Below are 18,776 nucleotides of genomic sequence, written 5' to 3'. Positions count from 1 at the left end.
AGAAGTGTCCAAAGCGTTTCCACTAAACTGTTTAGAGTACTTGCAGTCACCATTATTCATTACACATTTAAGGTTAAAATGTTAGAAAATGAGACTTTTCTGTTTGTAGCACATCCCGGTCCCCCAGGTTGGTGTACTTTCCAGCAGCGACATCCAAGCATGGACATATAACTGATGCTACAACTCACTCAAGCCAACAGCTATTGATAGTGCATGATCAGCCTTAGTTTATTATTATTTATTTATACAAGCAAGGTCTTGAGATTGCTTTTGTATTGATTTCTATGGAATTTTACTATTCACACCTTTTACCTTTTTAGTATGAGACCAGTGAATTCAAAGCAGAAGACAGCAGCCAGCATGGAGCCCAGTGTCCAAAGACCTGAACCTGCCAAACCAAAGAACGTATGTGAAACTATCGTAATGTTGTTTTAATTCTTCATTGTTTTTTTTTTTCCCATCAGTATTTGTCTTTATTCTTTTACTAATAACTATCCAGCTCAATTGTTAAAGCAAACATTTGACCAATATGAGGTAAGGCCACCACCTTTCAAGGCTGATGCACAGCGTTCTACAATGCTGCTTATCTTCCCCCAACCTGACAACAACAAAGCTCTGAAGTTACAGTTGCCATTATCCCAGCGAGTCAGCAGAAGGGTGAGACTCTGTAATGTGCACCATCTTGGTGTATTTTGCTGGGGCTGATCTGCGTGTTATCTGCCTGTTTTTGTGGTTCAATAAAGCATTGCCACACTGTTTTACTCTCACCTTGTATTGTCTGAGTAGCGTTATGCCCACTTTAAAGGGAGAGCGGGTGTTTGGTGGGACGATACCTGATCCATGCGGTTTCGACTAGTAGACCAGGGCGCACACTGACCTCTCGTGTCTCCACAGGGAGTTTTTGCTGTTCTGGTACCTCAGTGGCTCTGCTAGTGTGACATGGCACCCCCCTCAAACCAATACAGCAAAATCTGAACTCCAATATGGCGCTTCTTCCTTTCTGAGCTTTGTACTATGCCCCAAAAGTAGTTTTCGACCAAATATGGGGTATCTATATACTCAGAAGAAATAACACAATAAATTGCGTGGTTCATTTTACTCCTGTTACCCTTGTGAAAATGAAAAATTTGCGGCAAAACCAACATTTTTGCAGGAAAATGTTTTTTTTTTTATTTTCTCAGTTTAATGTTATAAATGTCTTTGTAGCATTTGGGGGTTCAAAGTCCTCACCACACATCTAGATTTATTCTTTGAGGGGTCTAGTTTCCAAGTTAGTGCAACTTGTGGGGGTTTTCCACTGTTTAAGCACTTCAGGGGCTTCCCAAATGAGACATGAGGTCCTCTAACAATTTAAGCCAATTTTGCATTAAAATAGTCAAATGGCGCTCCTTCCCTTCCAAGCCTTGCCTTGCGCCTAAACATTAGGTTTCCCCCACATATGTGGTATCTGTGTACTCAGGAGAAAATGACCCCCAAAACCTGTTGTGCAATTTCCCCTGTTACTATTGTGGAAATAAAAAAAAATTGAGGCTAAAGTAACATTTTTGAGAAAAAAAAAAGTAAAATGTTCATTTTTTCCTTTCACATTGTGTTAATTTCCTGTGAAGCACCCGAAGGGTTAATAAACTTCTTGATTGTGGTTTTGAAGAATTTGAGGCGTGCAGTTTTTAGAATGGTGTCACTTTTGGTTATTTTCAGTCATATAGGCCCCCTAAAGTCGCTTCAAATGTAAGGTGGTCCCTAAAAAAAAAAATGGTTTTGTAAATTTTGCTGGAAAAATGAGAAGTTACTCATCAAGTTTTAACCCTTATAATTTTCTAACAAAAAAAAAAATTCAAAAAATTGTGGGGAATGTTATCTCTTACCTATTTTGTGTGATATAACTCTGGTTTAAGGACATAAAAATGAAAAGTTTGAAAATTGCGATATTTTCAAAATTTTCACCAAATTTCCGTTTTTTTCTTTGTTACAAATAAATGAAAGTCATATAGAACAAATGTTACCGCTATTATGAAGTACAATATGACACGAGACCCAGTCTCCGAATCAGTGGGATCCATTGAAGCCTTCCAGAGTTAAAACCACATAAATTGACACTGGTCAGAATTGTAAAATTTGTCCTGGTCATGAAGGTTAAAACGGGCTTGGTGGGTTGAAGTGGGTTGAACTACCCTGGTGATGTAAAGATGTGGATGGAGTCATGTCTCGAACCTTTGTGGTCTAGAGTTGTGCTCATTTCTTGGTGGTTTTGGTAATAGGGGCTAACGATTTATTCCCAAGTGGTAAAAGTATTTTCTCTATCGCCTCATTGGGGGACACAGGAAACCATGGGTGTATGCTGCTGCCACTAGGAGGCTGACACTATGCAAATAAAAAAAAGTTAGCTCCTCCTCTGCAGTGTACACCCCACCGACAGGAAGTAGGATATTCAGTTTAGCTTAGTGTCAGTAGGAGGTGGACACGGGTCTTTTATTAGACCCTTATCTACCTCAATGTGCGTCGTTCCCTTTCAGGTTTTCCGGAGGGATACAGGGTGAGCAGTCACACCTGTAGTCCCACAATACGGACTATGAGTACGGCGTGTACTGCCACCCCGTATCCTCATATGTCTGCCAGCAGGACCCCAGCCCTAACACAGAAGCGTGTTTAGGAGATCCTAACCGGTCCTAGCTCCGTCTCCCACCCGCTCGCCCACCAGAGCCTGTCGGCTGGAGGAGACGAGTACGTCCACCAACGGTCTTCATCTGGACGTCCGACTCATTCCCTGGTATATCAGGTACCTCTCTTTCCAGGGTTCTTCTGATCAGCCGACGTGGGATGAAGGAGGTGAGTATTTTAGCCCCCCTTTCCATGTTTGAGGTCGCAGGGCCACTGCTTGTGCTGAGGTTCTCTGTGCGGGGGGGGGGGGGGGGGGGGGTAGACTACGCAGACTGTTAGGCCCCAGCTTCTTCTATCCAGCCTGCGCTCCAGGTGCTCAGTCTCTGACCAGAGAAGCATTTTCCTAGGGGCATCGCTTCCCAGGCGGGGGTTAACTGATTCGCCAGCGCGGTAGTCTTTGCTGGCATCCGCGCTGCACTTTATATGATCTGCGGCCACCGGTTTCTAATTTAGGCCCCGGCTTCTTTTTGGGCCTAGTCCGGCGACGCGACTCCGCCCCCTTCTTCCTTCCTTCGGGCGGGCTTTTCTCCCGCCCGTCTTGCTCGGCGAGCTCCGCCCACCGGCGCCATCTTTGTCCTCCCGGACCACTCGTTTAGCCCCGCCCACTCCTCCCAACATGGAGAGCGGCTCTCCTGCTGCGCTTGGCTCCTTCTTAGTCTCTCAGGGGCCGGGGGGGGGGTTGCAGCCGGCTCAGCCCGCACGCAATACAGGAACGCTGGGCTGAGTCTCCTCTTAGTCAGGCGAGGGTCTTTTCCAGCATGTTGGCTCCGCCCCTCTTCCGGCCTTGGAGAGCGCGCTCTTTGCTACCTCACACTGTGTGTCCCTGCATCTCCTGGAGGTCGCCATCTTCGGCATGGGATTCGGAGCTGATTCTTCGGCAGGACCTGCTCTAGTACCTGATGCCTGTTGCAGCTACAGCTTGGGAGCAGACCACAGGACTCTACACTTGCTGTGAGTAGCACTGCTCAGCAGTTTGGCACTCCTCTCTGCATCCCTCCTGTTCCCCTAGCCTTCTGGCATTCTTTATAGGTATGCTCAGTCTAATCTGATAGGGGAGCGTTCTTGCCCTTTTTCTGATGCAAGCCGGTCACTAATCATTGGCGTAGTAGCACTCTAGAGCCGCACAATCATTGGCGTAGTAGCACTCTAGAGCCGCGCAAATACTGGCGTAGTAGCACTTTAGAGCCATACAGTCACTGGCATAGTAGTACTCTAGAGCCGTGCCATCTCAGGTGTAATAAGTGCTCTAGAGCCGTGCAGTTTCCAGCAGGGGTATGGCAGTATGCCCTACGCTGCCGTCATCTGTGCCACTGTCCGCCCCTCACCTTCCACAGGGAGACGAACCGTTATAACACCTGCCATAGGGCGTTCTCTTCGCAGGTTTCAGTTGCACATCTTTCCTTGGAGTTTTCCGTTTTGTCACACTGCTGTTGTGATTTCTGCTATTGCAGACCTGTGCCTTGATTTTCAGCAGTGCGAGCCTTGGCTATTTCTCTACACACAGGGTTGCTAGAGCCCTGGCATATCAAACGTTTCCATATCTCCTGCTCTCAGGCACTCGCCCTCCATCTCCCTGCAGCCTCCTCCGGATGCAACCATTACACTGCTCTAAGCAAAGAGAGGAGCTGCTCCTACACACCTCACGCTGCAGGGTTCGGACCTAACTTCCAGCTGGTTAAGAGTCCGTATATCCTAGCAATGTCTGCTGTGGCTCAGTGGATAAAGAATCTGACCACATATCGCAGGCACAAAGGTTTGAACTCAGGTGCACAACAGAGAGTAGAGTTTAGTCCCCCTGTTGACAAGCCTACTGTCCTACCTTCAGGAGAACGAGCATGGAAGGACATACTTCAAGACACACTCCGTGCTGCGGCTTACTACACGGAAGCTGTTATTCTGCCTAATGCCGTCAGGTATCATGACCTAGACCGCAACACAGAATCAACTCTCTCCTATACCCTTCTTCAGGGTTCTCTCCATGCTGATTAGTCACAGGATACCGAGAGCCGATCGCTGCAGTACTCTATCCGCCATCCAGGTTTTCACACGCACCACCTTCCAGGTACAGTACGGTATTTGACACTGTTGTATCTTCAGCGGATCAAACGTGTCTTGCATTGACCACTGCAGTGGTACTGGCGTTCTGTACTGTATTCAGGTAAGTCAGATGCACTCTCCTATTCCTACCGTATGATTGCAGCAGTACTCTGTCCGAGGTCATCTTCCAGGCACATTTAGTCAATACCTGCCGTCTTTCCAGTGGTTTAAATGTGCCCGAGATGGATGGCTACATGGGTCCTGATCTTTTGCCCCAGAGGCAGGTGAGTCAGAAACTCCCTCTATCACGCTCTTAAGGGTCCTTTGCAGCATCTGCCTAGGCTCTCCTCTAGTCTCCACCCAGAGAGATGTGCTCGGTATTCATCACTTCTGGCTGGCTGCCGCAGCGGTTACAATCCGCTTTCAGGTGAGTCAGGAGCAATTTTTACCGTGTGTTTCATGGTCAATAACAGCTATACAGAAGATCTACAACGTACCACAGGGTGGATCCCAGTGCCATGGGGGACCTCAGTTGCAGCATAAGTGGCCAGTCCACATAGGTAGGTCGGACACGCTGGCGTCAGGTACCGACTGGTAGCAGTTTTTCTTCACGCACTGGGCCTTAGTTGCGTGTTGCACTCTGAGGGCTTTTTCCTATCCGTCTGGTTATTCGGGCCTACCACTAACTCTAGGTCTTTCTGCACTATCCAGTGCATTACTCCTATCATATATTATTACAGTGTTATATGTTCTGGCTGTCTCTTTCGGAGTCAGAGCCCATCTAATACCTTGACTTATGATGTTCACTGCACTATTCTAGAGGTCCTTGAACAACCTCAATATAGAGCTTCCTATTTATGTGTCAGTACTTACCTCTTCTTTCTTACAGACACTGGATTAAACCTCGATCATCTCCGGACTTTTATTTCCGACCGTGGCAGGAACAGGTTCTTCCACCTCGGATAGGAATTGGATCCTACTCTGTGCAAGCATTGTCCAGTGTAGAAGGCTGCTCCACGCCTGGATCCAATGATGGGGTTTTGGTGATAATACGTTCCTTCCTTCAGCAGGATTCGTATCTTTTTCACTGTTTTCCTCGTTTGTGTGGTGTCTTATACTTAGGTAAGTAGATCCACACACTACAATCCTCTCCCCGTTCCAGAGGGTCTGGGACGGGTAGGGTCACTCAAGTCGTCATAGGTAAGGATCTTCCCCTTGGCAGACAAGTCTTTTCTGGGGCCTGTGTACCCCTTCCTAGGGCAAACTTTCCATGGAAATTGAAATACTCCAGGTTTTCCATGGAATCCTTGACTGTCCATATCCGATTGTGCCTATCATCGCCATCTTGTCGACATTTTCCATAGTCCCTGTTAACCATCTTCATCCCTGCTTAAGTTTAGCTTCCTGATGGATCGGAGTCCGCGGAGTCGTCTGGTAGTCTCCGTTCTTTCTACTTAGACGGGTAAGAGATGGTCTCTTCAAACGGTTCTCCCTTTCTGAGCCGTTCTGTTGATGTAGCAGAGTCTACATTGCTGGGTTGAGATCCAGGGTTTCACCCGAGGCCCCCTTCAGTACGTTCGCAGCGTTTGCTCTCTAGCAGGTCTCCAGTACCCTACTCTCAAGTCCCTTCTTATCATTTCAAATTAATAGTCTTTTCTGGGTTTTATTTTGGAATCCTTAACCCAGCCGTTCCAAAGAGGGAAACGTTTCGGTTTCCTATATTTCCTCTCTCCTGACCTTACTGCGAACTGGACCTCTTCTCCGTCTCTGGACCCTCCGGTTTCCATATTTTCCACCGATAGTCCTCCTCTCCCAGAAAGAGGATCCCTCTAGGATACCAACGATACTAAAGTCAACCATTGAAGTGTCCGCCATGTGTGCAAAACTGTAAAGCGCTGCGGAATATGTTAGCGCTATATAAAAATAAAGATTATTATTATTACATTGTGCCCTGCCTTTGTTTCCACCTGGACAGCAAAGTTTACAGATGCATGGGCTAAGCTGCTCCATCAGGGCACTCTTCAAGGAGTCCAATCAGAGGAAATCGCTGTCCTTGCGGACTAATTTACTCATGCAGGGAAGTACATGGAATCCACCCCCGCGGATGCCGCTGCAGGTGCTGCTTGGACATCCAGCTATGTCGTGCCAATCCGAAGGTCCATTTTGCTTATGGCGTGACAGGACTTACCCTCTGGGAGGTCCCTCACCGCTTGTCTTCCGAGGTTTTCCGTCAGTTTGGCTCCAACTTGAACCAATTATTAAGAAGGTCATCGGAGGGACGAGTTCCCTTCTTCCTCAAACTAAACCTCGTTGTTCTCCTGGGACCGCATGTGCTTTCCTTTATTTTATGAAAGCCTTTATCCTGGTCCTCCTTTTCTTCAAGTCATTGGACAATCCTGCATTTTTGCGAGGGGCAAGTCCTTTTTCGTTTTATACCTTCTTTTCAGGCTCTCAACCACTTCCAGAGTCTGTCAGCAGTTTTGTACATTCTGTGGATCACCGGTTCAGTGCTCTGCCTTTACCTTGCCAAGGTTCTCCATAGCTCTGTCTATCATTCTTGATTCCCTTCCTTTCGTCCTGCTTGGACTCATCCTTCGTAGCATTCGCTCATCATGCTACCGGGTCAGGGCGAGGTGCATCTATCCAGCTAAGGCCGCCCCTCCCCCTTTTCAGTATATGGGCTCGGCGTAGAGAGGCCCTCCGGCCTTCAAATCAACGTATGCCCGCAAAATCCAGTCAGCAATGTTTAGATATCCGGGTCAGAGCACAGCTCCTCCTTCCAGGTTTAAGGCGTACTCTACCTGGGCAGTGGGCGCCTCCCGGCGGTGCACATATAGGGCCTCTGCCTTGCACCTCTACAGACCGATGATCGGTCCTCCACATGTTCGCGAGACTTCCATGCCTAGCTTAGGCGTATGCCGGCTTAGGTAGGAAGACCTTGCAGGTGATGGTGGTCAGTTCCTCTGACCCAGATTGGAGTTGAATGCTGTTTCCCGCCCCAGGGACTGCTTTGGGACGTCCCATGGTTTCCTGTGTCCCCCAATGAGGCGATAGAGAAAACAGGATTTTTGGTTGCTTACCGTAAAATCTGTTTCTCGGAGCCTTCATTGGGGGACACAGCACCCTCCCAAGTTGAACAGCTCTGTTTATTGTGTTATACTGTTAACGTTTGAGTTCTTTGAACACTCTTTGAGTGTTTGAAACTGTTAATCTGTAGAGCGCTGCGGAATTTGTCAGCGCTATATAAATAAAGTTTATTATTATATTATTCTTTCTCTTTACACGTTGCTTCTCCTACTGCTTTCTCACTAACTGAATATCCTACTTCCTGTCGGTGGGGTGTACACTGCAGAGGAGGAGCTAACTTTTTTTATTTGCATAGTGTCAGCCTCCTAGTGGCAGCAGCATACACCCATGGTTTCCTGTGTCCCCCAATGAAGGCTCCGAGAAACAGATTTTACGGTAAGCAACCAAAAATCCTGTTTTAGGAGGTTGTACCAAAAAAAGGGTATTATAGACTGTCCCCACAGTGACATAACAAGGTCCCAATACAGTTTACTTTGTTTGTCTTGTGCTCTTTACGAGTACATTTATTGTGGAATCGGCTTTGAGCCTGGTGTCTTAGGCCGCTTTCACACATCAGTTTTTTTTTGCGGTCAGTCACAATCCGTTGGCTAGACGCATCCGTCGCAGATTGTAAAAAACTGATGCATTGATTTGTTTTTTCGACAGATCCGACCAGCGGTTCTGGCTAATTGGATCCTAAATATATCGGAGCATGCTCAGTTAAAAATAAAAAAGTGTAATCTGTCACCGGATTCCGTCATTTGACGGATCCGTTGCTGTCCGATTTTTCGACGTACGCAAAAAACGTTACTTTGTCTGTCGTCTCTGGTCTCCGAACAAACAATTTTTAACAGAACGGCGAACGACGGATGAAACGTGAGGCCATCCGTCGCAATCTGGCGCTAATACAAGTCTATGAGAAAAAAACAGATCCGGCGGCATCAGTCGTCGGATTCGTTTTTTTTCAAAAGTCGACCGATTGCGACTTATAGCAAAAAACTTATGTGTGAAAGGGGCCTTACTTGTGTAATGTCTTTCATTTCTGCCACTTAAAGGGAATTTGTCACCCCCTGAGACAGTTTTCAGATATTGCAATGGGCATACAAGTAATATAAATGTTAATTTAGTCTTTCTTGTATTCCTCATAATTTCAGTCTAGATGTTGAGAAATAGACTTTTATTGCATTATGCTGATTTCTTCCAGGCTCCGTGGCGTACGGTGCCTGGAAGAAATCCCTTCCTCCACTCTTTATTATATTATCACCCCCCCTCCCATGCACATCATTCTGACCTGTGACGGGCAGTTTATGCTCCAAAATCCAGCGCAGATGCCCTGCACTCGTTCGACAATCTGTACCTCTGTCTTCTCTCTATGGTCAGTTTATTCAGCGTTCTTGTGTGCTGGCTGAATACACTGACCATAGAGAGAAGGAAGAGGTACAGATTGTCAAGCGAGTGTAGGGCGCATGTGCGGAATTCTGGTGCATGATTCAAGCACCACAACTGCACATCACAGGTCAGTGTGACATGCATGGAAGGGGGGTGATAGTATAATGTAGAGCAGAGGCAGGGATTTCTACCAGGAGGTACCTCACGCCCCGGAACCTGGAAGAAATTATTAACGTAATGAAATAAGTCTATGTCTCCACATATAGACCACAACTACGAGGCATACAGGTAAGATTAGATTACCATCGCTATAACCTGTATGCCCATAGTAATAGATGAAATGTGTCCCAGAGGGTGACAGATTCTCTTTAAATTTCACATACATAATTTAGCCAGCTGTACACTTTAGTAGAAGTTATACTTGGAGACTAAACAGTGCTTTGCTACCTGGCTTCTAGTAGCTGTTCTACGTATCTTCACAACCCGGGGGGGCTACACCTGGTTGAGACCCTGGCGGGCGTTCTACCAGTTTTCGAGATCTCCGAGTACAGTAACTCCATATCTCATTATGAAATTTTGGCTACCGTACATCTGGGTGGGATCTTTGAATCAGTTAAGCATCTTGGGCTCCCAGCAGGGGTTAGTTCTATCAAAAAATAGTTTTTACCAGCTAGCTTGCTGGGAGTGTGAGCTTTTCCACTTGGAGGTTTTGAAGCTGGACCACCAGCTGAGCCAGGTGTGCTGTCTCAGCTTCACACTTTGAAGGAGATCTATAATCTTAGACCGGATATGATAGTCAATTGGCATGAAATTATATCCCCCGTATTCTTCACACTGACTAGCTGAATCATTCTAAGCTCTGTGAAGAAAGTGAAATGGCAGAATTACAAGTTTTGCTTGTGTATTCTCCCAATAGAAATGGAATTTAAAGTTTTATGTGCTCCAAAATAATGAAAAACCCAGTTTGCCCCTAAAAAACAAACAAACAAAAAAAGTCCTACAAAAGTAGAAAAGTTTTCGGTCTCAGACAATTGCAATACAAAACTAAAATTTGTTTACAGAGTTCTTAATTTTTATTGAAAAATGTATGTAAAATATTATATGTTTGATTACACTATAAAAACAAAAAGAAAAACAAATATTGGCATTGCGTTTTTTTACCAATTCATCTCACTTCAAACTTTGTCCTGCTTTTCAGTATATTACATGGTAAAACAAGTGAAAGTGTCACTCAAAATTCTAACTCATCCTGAGAAAAATAAGTTCTTGTATGGCTATAGCTCCGCCATACACATTAGATACCTGTCAGCCAAATAATCATTCAGCCGGCACTTTTCTTTTCCGAATCCTGCAAACACTTTTCCCCTATGTTCTAAAATGCCACTGGCAGACTTCTCTGGTGACTGCTCATTTTCAGGAAAACAAAAGGATTGGCCGTTGGAAACCCAATCAGTTGGATCATTCTTTACAGCTGACATCATCATTTGCATAAGAGTAGGGAGGAGCCCGTTATAGACGTTAAACTACTGATATGTGCCTGTGGCCTTTTAAGTTGACAAAAAAATACAAATGTTATGACTCTTGAAAAAAAGGGGGAAAAAAAAGAAAGAAAACTGACTGCAACTTGAAAAAACTAGGTCCCGATTTATCAAGACCAACGCTCTTCACGCTAATCTTGATGAGGAGGCATGCTGGAATCAGACTTTCCTTATTTCTTAACATCAAGAGCGTCAGAAAAGTGATGTGCACATCGCCACAAATCTTACTCCAGTCCCTACTGAAATAAGATTTGTGGTGTAGTGAACGCTGCCACACGGTCACATCCCAGTCCCGCCCCAACTTCACCCACTTTGTAGGAGCTTAGCAAAATTGGAGCGAGAAAGCCAAGAGTCTCAATATTTTAGCGCATACTCGAGTTGCACCAAAGTGTAGTGACTTTTCAGTGATTTTTAAGACAGAATACTAGTGTAAAACCTATGATGACTAAGGTCTAAAGTGTTATACAATGCATTCCCTGATATTACATTTCTACGATAGAACTTCAAGGAACATATATATTGAAAAATATCAAAACTATTTACAATAAGGCTGTGTGCACACGATGCAGATTTGGTGCAGAAAAATCTGCTGCAGTAATGCACTAAATCTGCATCTCCTGGCAGAATCCGCAGGTGCGTTTTTTATGCATTTTTTATGCGTATTTGATGCGTTTTTTATGCGTTTTTTGTGCACAAATCTGCACAAAAACGCATCAAAAACGCACCTGCAGATTTCTATTATGGAGGGGTGCAGAAACGCTGCAGAACTGCACAAAAGAAGTGACATGCACTTCTTTGAAACCTGCAGCGTTTCTGCGCAGATTTTTCTGCACCATGCGCACAGCTTTTTTTTTTCACATTGATTTACATTGTACTGTAATCACAGTGCAGTTCTGCAGCGTTTCTGCTGCAGAAAAATCTGCTGCAGTTCTGCACTAAATCTGCATCGTGTGCACATACCCTAAGGGTGAAATCACTCAGTGCAGCGAAAATCTGCCACAATTTTCTTTCTTGAGAAAGAACAGGTCACTGTTCGAAACGCGTAGCCTGCTGCTTTTCACTTTCCTGTGAACCATGTCATTGGACTTTGTATTTTACTCTCAATAAATTTGGATATTTTTAGAAGCTGAATTTTTTCTTCTGTTTGCCCAGTTGCTAACCTTGCCTGTTCTACCCAGCACCTTCTGGCGATTAATCTGCTCCATGTTAACAGAGCAGCTTTTCCTCTTCTGGACTGCTCTGTTAATGCGGCATAACTGCCAATGTCCTGCTGATTGACACCTGGCTTCCCATAGTTAGGCAGCAGCGAGTCGGATGTCACTCTGTGTGATGTCAGCAGTCACGCCCTGGCAACTTAGCATAGCGGAAGAAAAGTTGCTGCTGTGTCAACGTGACGTCAGCAAAAGCCGCTGAATCATCGGGAGGAGCAGTCACAGCTCTGAGCCTGCAGAGATCGGCGCTGGGCACAACAGGTAGGTAGCAACTACCTGCCTGTTAGTTCTTTGCCCCATAGTAAAAAAAAAAAATTAAAAAATCCCAGTTAAAAATGTAAATGTACATACTAAGTAAAATATTTGTCAAAATGCATTATAGGGATATTTCCTGTATATTTCAGTTGATTGAACACAGATAAGTGTGCATACACACTGGACCTCCAGAAAAATATCACAATGAGATGTGCACATGATTTATTCGATCTGTTCTTTTTTTTATCATTGTTTCTCTTCTTTTGTATTGAACACTTGGTTATCATGTATTAAAATGTTGTCTATATTTAGAGTCTGCAAAAGAAAACACGCAAAATACCAGAACCGGGTCCTTCAAAGACTCATGGAACTGCCAAAACTCAGGCTATCCTAGAACCATCCTCAACACAACGTCCAAATACAACCCAAAAAAAGAATGTGGTGGGTAACACTTCTGTACCACTTTACATCTTTGTTGTCTAGGTTCTTTGCTAGATTAGCATCACTATGCAGTGAACCTAAAGCTAAAACAACATTTTATTGTTAAAAATCTTTTTTTTTTTTTTCATGACCCAATGCTATAACATTTTGGGAGCATGGTGATATGCTCACTGCACTCCTATATGAGGGGAATATATTTTTTAAAATTTGGTCACATTTTCTGGGCTTTCCGTTATTTCGCACCTCAGGGGATCTGCAGATGTGACATGGCATCCAGCATTCTTCCAGCACAATCCGTACTCCAAAATGATGTTTCATCACTTCTGAGCTTTGCACTATGCCTGAACAGTAGTGCCTGGGATATTGGAATACTCTGGATAAATTGCAAAACAAACTGTTATTTAAGATAAATAAATATAGCTTTTTTTCCCCATTTTTTTTTTTCTATTTTGCATTACTTCCTTCAAAACAACAGAATGGTTAACAAACTGAGTGTAGTTTTTGAATATCTTGAGGGGTGCAGTTTTTTCTCATTTGGCATTTTAAAGTAACTTCAAAAATTTAGCAGGTCTTAAAAAGAAGGATTTTTGGTACTCTCCTTAACCCCTTTCTGCCATTAGACGTACTATTGCGTCCATGTGGGGTGGGCTTTACTTCCCAAGGACGCAATAGTACGTCATATGCGATCGGCAGCGCTCACGGGGGGATCGCGGCCGGGTGTCAGCTGTTTATCGCAGCTGACATCCGGCACTATGTGCCAGGAGCGGTCACGGACCGCCCCCGGCACATTAACCCCCGGCACACCGCGATCAAAGATGATCGCGATGTGCCGGCGGTGCAGGGAAGCACCGCGCAGCGAGGGGGCTCCCTGCGGGCTTCCCTGAGCCCCCCGCAGCAACGCGATGTGATCGCGTTGCTGCGAGGGTCTCACCTCCCTCCCTGCTCCCTCCAGCCCCGGATCCAAGATGGCCGCGGATCCGGGTCCTGCAGGGAGGGAGGTGCCTTCACAGAGCCTGCTCAGAGCAGGCACTGTGAAGCAGCCTGCACTTCTCGTGATCTGACAGAGTGCTGTGCACACTGTCAGATCACCGATCTGTGATGTCCCCCCCTGGGACAAAGTAAAAAAGTAAAAAAAAAAAATTTCAAATGTGTAAAAAAAAATAAAAAAAAATATTCCAAAATAATGAAAAAAAAAAAAAATTATTCCCATAAATACATTTCTTTATCTAAAAAAAACAAAAAAAACAATAAAAGTACACATATTTAGTATCGCCGCGTCCGTAACGGCCCGACCTATAAAACTGGCCCACTAGTTAACCCCTTCAGTAAACACCGTAAGAAAAAAAAAAAAAAGAGGCAAAAAACAACGCTTTATTATCATACCGCCGAACAAAAAGTGGAATAACACGCGATCAAAAAGACAGATATAACTAACCATGGTACCGCTGAAAACGTCATCTTGTCCCGCAAAAAACGAGCCGCCATACAGCATCATCAGCAAAAAAATAAAAAAGTTATAGTCCTGAGAATAAAGCGATGCAAAAATAATTATTTTTTCTATAAAATAGTTTTTATCGTATAAAAGCGCCAAAACATAAAAAAATGATATAAATGAGGTATCGCTGTAATCGTACTGACCCGAAGAATAAAACTGCTTCATCAATTTTACCAAACGCGGAACGGTATAAACGCCTCCCCCAAAAGAAATTCATGAACAGCTGGTTTTTGGTCATTCTGCCTCACAAAAATCAGAATAAAAAGCGATCAAAAAATGTCACGTGCCCGAAAATGTTACCAATAAAAACATCAACTCGTCCCGCAAAAAACAAGACCTCACATGACTCTGTGGACCAAAATATGGAAAAATTATAGCTCTCAAAATGTGGTAACGCAAAAAATATTTTTTGCAATAAAAAGCGTCTTTCAGTGTGTGACGGCTGCCAATCATAAAAATCCGCTAAAAAACCCGCTATAAAAGTAAATCAAACCCCCCTTCATCACCCCCTTAGTTAGGGAAAAATAAAAAAAATGTATTTATTTCCATTTTCCCGTTAGGGCTAGGGTTAGGGTTAGGGCTAGGGTTAGGGCTAGGGTTAGGGCTAGGGTTAGGGCTAGGGTTAGGGCTAGGGTTAGGGTTAGGGCTAGGGTTATGGCTAGGGTTAGGGTTAGGGCTAGGGCTACAGTTTGGGTTGGGGCTAAAGTTACAGTTAGGGTTTAGATTACATTTACGGTTGGGAATAGGGTTGGGATTAGGGTTAGGGGTGTGTCAGGGTTAGAGGTGTGGTTAGGGTTACTGTTGGGATTAGGGTTAGGGATGTGTTTGGATTAGGGTTTCAGTTATAATTGGGGGGTTTCCACTGTTTAGGCACATCAGGGGCTCTCCAAACGCGACATGGCGTCCGATCTCAATTCCAGCCAATTCTGCGTTGAAAAAGTAAAACAGTGCTTCTTCCCTTCCGAGCTCTCCCGTGTGCCCAAACAGGGGTTTACCCCAACATATGGGGTATCAGCGTACTCAGGACAAATAGGACAACAACTTTTGGGGTCCAATTTCTCCTGCTACCCTTGGGAAAATACAAAACTCGGGGCTAAAACATTTTTTGTGGGAAAAAAAAAGATTTTTTATTTTCACGGCTCTGTGTTATAAACTGTAGTGAAACACTTGGGGGTTCAAAGTTCTCACAACACATCTAGATTAGTTCCCTGGGGGGTCTAGTTTCCAATATGGGGTCACTTGTGGGGGGTTTCTACTGTTTAGGTACATTAGAGGTTCTGCAAACGCAATGTGACGTCTGCAGACCATTCCATCTAAGTCTGCATTCCAAATGGCGCTCCTTCCCTTCCGAGCTCTGCCATGCGCTCAAACGGTGGTTTCCCCCAACATACGGGGTATCAGCGTACTCAGGACAAATTGGACAACAACTTTTGGGGTCGAATTTCTCCTCTTACCCTCGGGAAAATACAAAACTGGGGGCTAAAAAATAATTTTGGGGGGAAAGATTTTTTTTTTTTAATTTTCACGGCTCTGCGTTACAAACTGTAGTGAAACACTTGGGGGTTCAAAGCTATCACAACACATCTAGATGAGTTCCTTAGGGGGTCTAGTTTCCAAAATGGTGTCACTTGTGGGAGGTTTCTACTGTTTAGGTACATTAGGGGCTCTGCAAATGCAATGTGACACCTGCAGACCATTCCATCTAAGTCCTCATTCCAAATGGAGCTCCTTCCCTTCTGAGCCCTCCCATGCGCCCAAACAGTGGTTCCCCCCCACATATGGGGTATCAGCGCACTCAGGACAAATTGGACAACAAATTGTGGGGTCGAATTTCTCCTGTTACCCTCGGGAAAATACAAAACTGGGGGCTAAAAAATAATTTTTGTGGGAAAAAATTTTTGTTTTATTTTTACGGCTCTCCATTATAAACTTCTGTGAAGCCCTTGGTGGGTCAAAGCGCTCAGCACACATCTAGATAAGTTCCTAAGGGGGTCTACTTTCCAAAATGGTGTCACTTGTGGGGGGTTTCTACTGTTTAGGTACATTAGGGGCTCTGCAAACGCAATGTGACACCTGCAGACCATTCCATCTAAGTCTGCATTCAAATGGCACTCCTTCCCTTCTGAGCCCTCCCATGTGCCCAAACAGTGGTTCCCCCCACATATGGTGTATCATCGCACTCAGGACAAATTGGGCAACAAATTTTGGGGTCTAATTTCTCCTGTTACCCTCAGGAAAATACAAAACTGGGGGCTAAAAAAATAATTTTTGTGGGAAAAAAATTTTGTTTTATTTTTACGGCTCTGCATTATAAACTTCTGTGAAGCACTTGGTGGGTCAAAGTGCTCACCACACCTCTAGATAAGTTCCTTAGGGGGTCTACTTTCCAAAATGGTGTCACTTGTGGGGGGTTTCAATGTTTAGGCACATCAGTGGCTCTTCAAACGCAACATGGCGTCCCATCTCAATTCCTGTCAATTTTGCTTTGAAAAGTCAAACGGCGCTCCTTCCCTTCCGAGCTCTCCCATCCGCCCAAACAGTGGTTTACCCCCACATATGGGCTATCAGCGTACTCAGGACAAATTGTACAACAACTTTTGGGGTCCAATTTCTTCTCTTACCCTTGGGGAAAATAAAAAATTGGGGGCGAAAAGATAATTTTTGTGAAAAAATATGATTTTTTATTTTTACGGTTCTACATTATAAACTTCTGTGAAGCACTTGTTGGGTCAAAGTGCTCACCACACCTCTAGATAAGTTCCTTAGGGGGTCTACTTTCCAAAATGGTGTCACTTGTGGGGGGTTTCAATGTTTAGCCACATCAGGGGCTCTCCAAACGAAACATGGCGTCCCATCTCAATTCCAGTCAATTTTGCATTGAAAAGTCAAATGGCACTCCTTCGCTTCCGAGCTCTGCCATGCGCCCAAACAGTGGTTTACCCCCACATGTGGGGTATTGGCATACTCAGGACAAATTGTACAACAATGTTTGGGGTCCATTTTCTCCTGTTACCCTTGGTAAAATAAAACAAATTGGAGCTGAATTAATTTTTTTGTGAAAAAAAGTTAAATGTTCATTTTTATTTAAACATTCAAAAAATTCCTGTGAAGCACCAGAAGGGTTAATAAACTTCTTGAATATGGTTTTGAGCACCTTGAGGGTGTAGTTTTTAGAATGGTGTCACACTTGGGTATTTTTTATCATATAGACCCCTCAAAATGACTTCAAATGAGATGTGGTCCCTAAAATAAAATGGTGTTGTAGAAATGAGAAATTGCTGGTCAACTTTTAACCCTTATAACTCCCTAACAAAAAAAAATTTTGGTTCCAAAATTGTGCTGATGTAAAGTAGACATGTGGGAAATGTTACTTATTAAGTATTTTGTGTGACATATCTCTGTGATTTAATTGCATAAAAATTCAAAGTTGGAAAATTGCGAAATTTTCATAATTTTCGCCAAATTTCCGTTTTTTTCACAAATAAACGCAGGTACTATCAAATAATTTTTACCATTGTCATGAAGTACAATATGTCACGAGAAAACAATGTCAGAATCACCAGGATCCATTGAAGCGTTCCAGAGTTATAACCTCATAAAGGGACAGTGGTCAGAATTGTAAAAATTGGCCCGGTCATTAACGTGCAAACCACCCTTGGGGGTAAAGGGGTTAAAATCTCTTTCTTGGTGCCTTCATTGGGGCACACAGGTAAACCATGGATGTACGCTGTTGTCGCTAGGAGGTTGACACTAGGTAAAAAAAAGAATTTGCTCCTTCTCAGGAGTATACACCCAGCAACTGGCACAAATCTCGTCAGATAGTGGAAAAAGCAGTAGGACAAACAACAACACAACTATGTACAGGCCCAACAGAAGGCACAAGCCAAGGAGGGTACAGTGTCCCCCCCGATGAAGGCTCCAAGAAAGATTTCACGGTGCGTACTAAAGGTTCTTCTTTCTTTATCGCTTCATTGGGGTACACGGGTAATCATGGGACGACCTAAAGCAGTCCGAAGGGAGGGGTCAGAATAACTTTTACAAATTAGGCCAGACAGTGGTTGCCCGCTACTTGCAGGACCTTTTTTCCTAGACCGGCATCAGATGAAGCATAGGTAGGGCATAAGTATGTAGTCTGTAGAACCTTGCAAAAGTGTGAAAAGATGACCAGGTAGCAGCCTTGCAAATCTAAGATGCAGAAACCTGGTGGTGAACGGCCCAGGAGACCCCCATCGCCCGGGTGGAGTGTACCCTTACTCCCAGAGGGGGTGGTCTGTTTTTAACGCGATATGCCTCAAGTATAGCCGAGACAATCCAGAGGGCGATGCTAGATTTGGAAATGGGAAGATCCTTATAACGTCCCTCATGAATGAAACAAAGGGTCAGAACGTCGGAAGGCAGCGGTTCTTGAGTGATAGAAACATAGAATTCTGACCAAGTTCAGCTTGTGAAGAGACCTTCAAGAGAATGATTTTGAGATTGGCAGAAAGAAGGCAGAACGATGTCCTTATTGTTGTGAAAGGAGGAGACCACTTTGGGCAGGAAGGAAGGGACTGATCTGAGGACCACCTTGTCCTGATGGAGAGCGACGAGAGCTGCCAGCTCAGAGACTGATGGATGTGATGACTTTCAAAAAGGCAACCTTCCAATAAGGAAGAGATGATATAATGTCCTGAATGGCTTGAAGGG

At 44.4% G+C, this 18,776-nt stretch overlaps 1 protein-coding gene across 6 annotated transcripts in view; it reads left to right on the top strand.

Annotated features, from left to right (window-relative positions):
• CENPU (centromere protein U) overlaps nucleotides 1-18,776 on the top strand; it is a 226,321-nt gene that overhangs the window by 74,810 nt on the left and 132,735 nt on the right. For 4 of the 6 annotated variants that reach the window (XM_069744311.1, XM_069744310.1, XM_069744308.1 and 1 more), the window contains exons 6-7: nucleotides 321-405; nucleotides 12,467-12,595. In XM_069744311.1, the coding sequence (XP_069600412.1) occupies nucleotides 321-405; nucleotides 12,467-12,595 (214 nt within the window). The remainder of the gene's footprint in view (nucleotides 1-320; nucleotides 406-12,466; nucleotides 12,596-18,776) is intronic. The other 2 variants (XM_069744313.1, XM_069744312.1) reach the window with 1 other exon arrangement.

This window comes from Ranitomeya imitator, chromosome 1, assembly GCF_032444005.1.
Source record: "Ranitomeya imitator isolate aRanImi1 chromosome 1, aRanImi1.pri, whole genome shotgun sequence".
In the NCBI taxonomy this organism is placed as follows: domain Eukaryota; kingdom Metazoa; phylum Chordata; class Amphibia; order Anura; family Dendrobatidae; genus Ranitomeya; species Ranitomeya imitator.
Note: the sequence above shows the minus strand (reverse complement) of the source record. Positions and strands in the feature narration are given on the sequence as shown.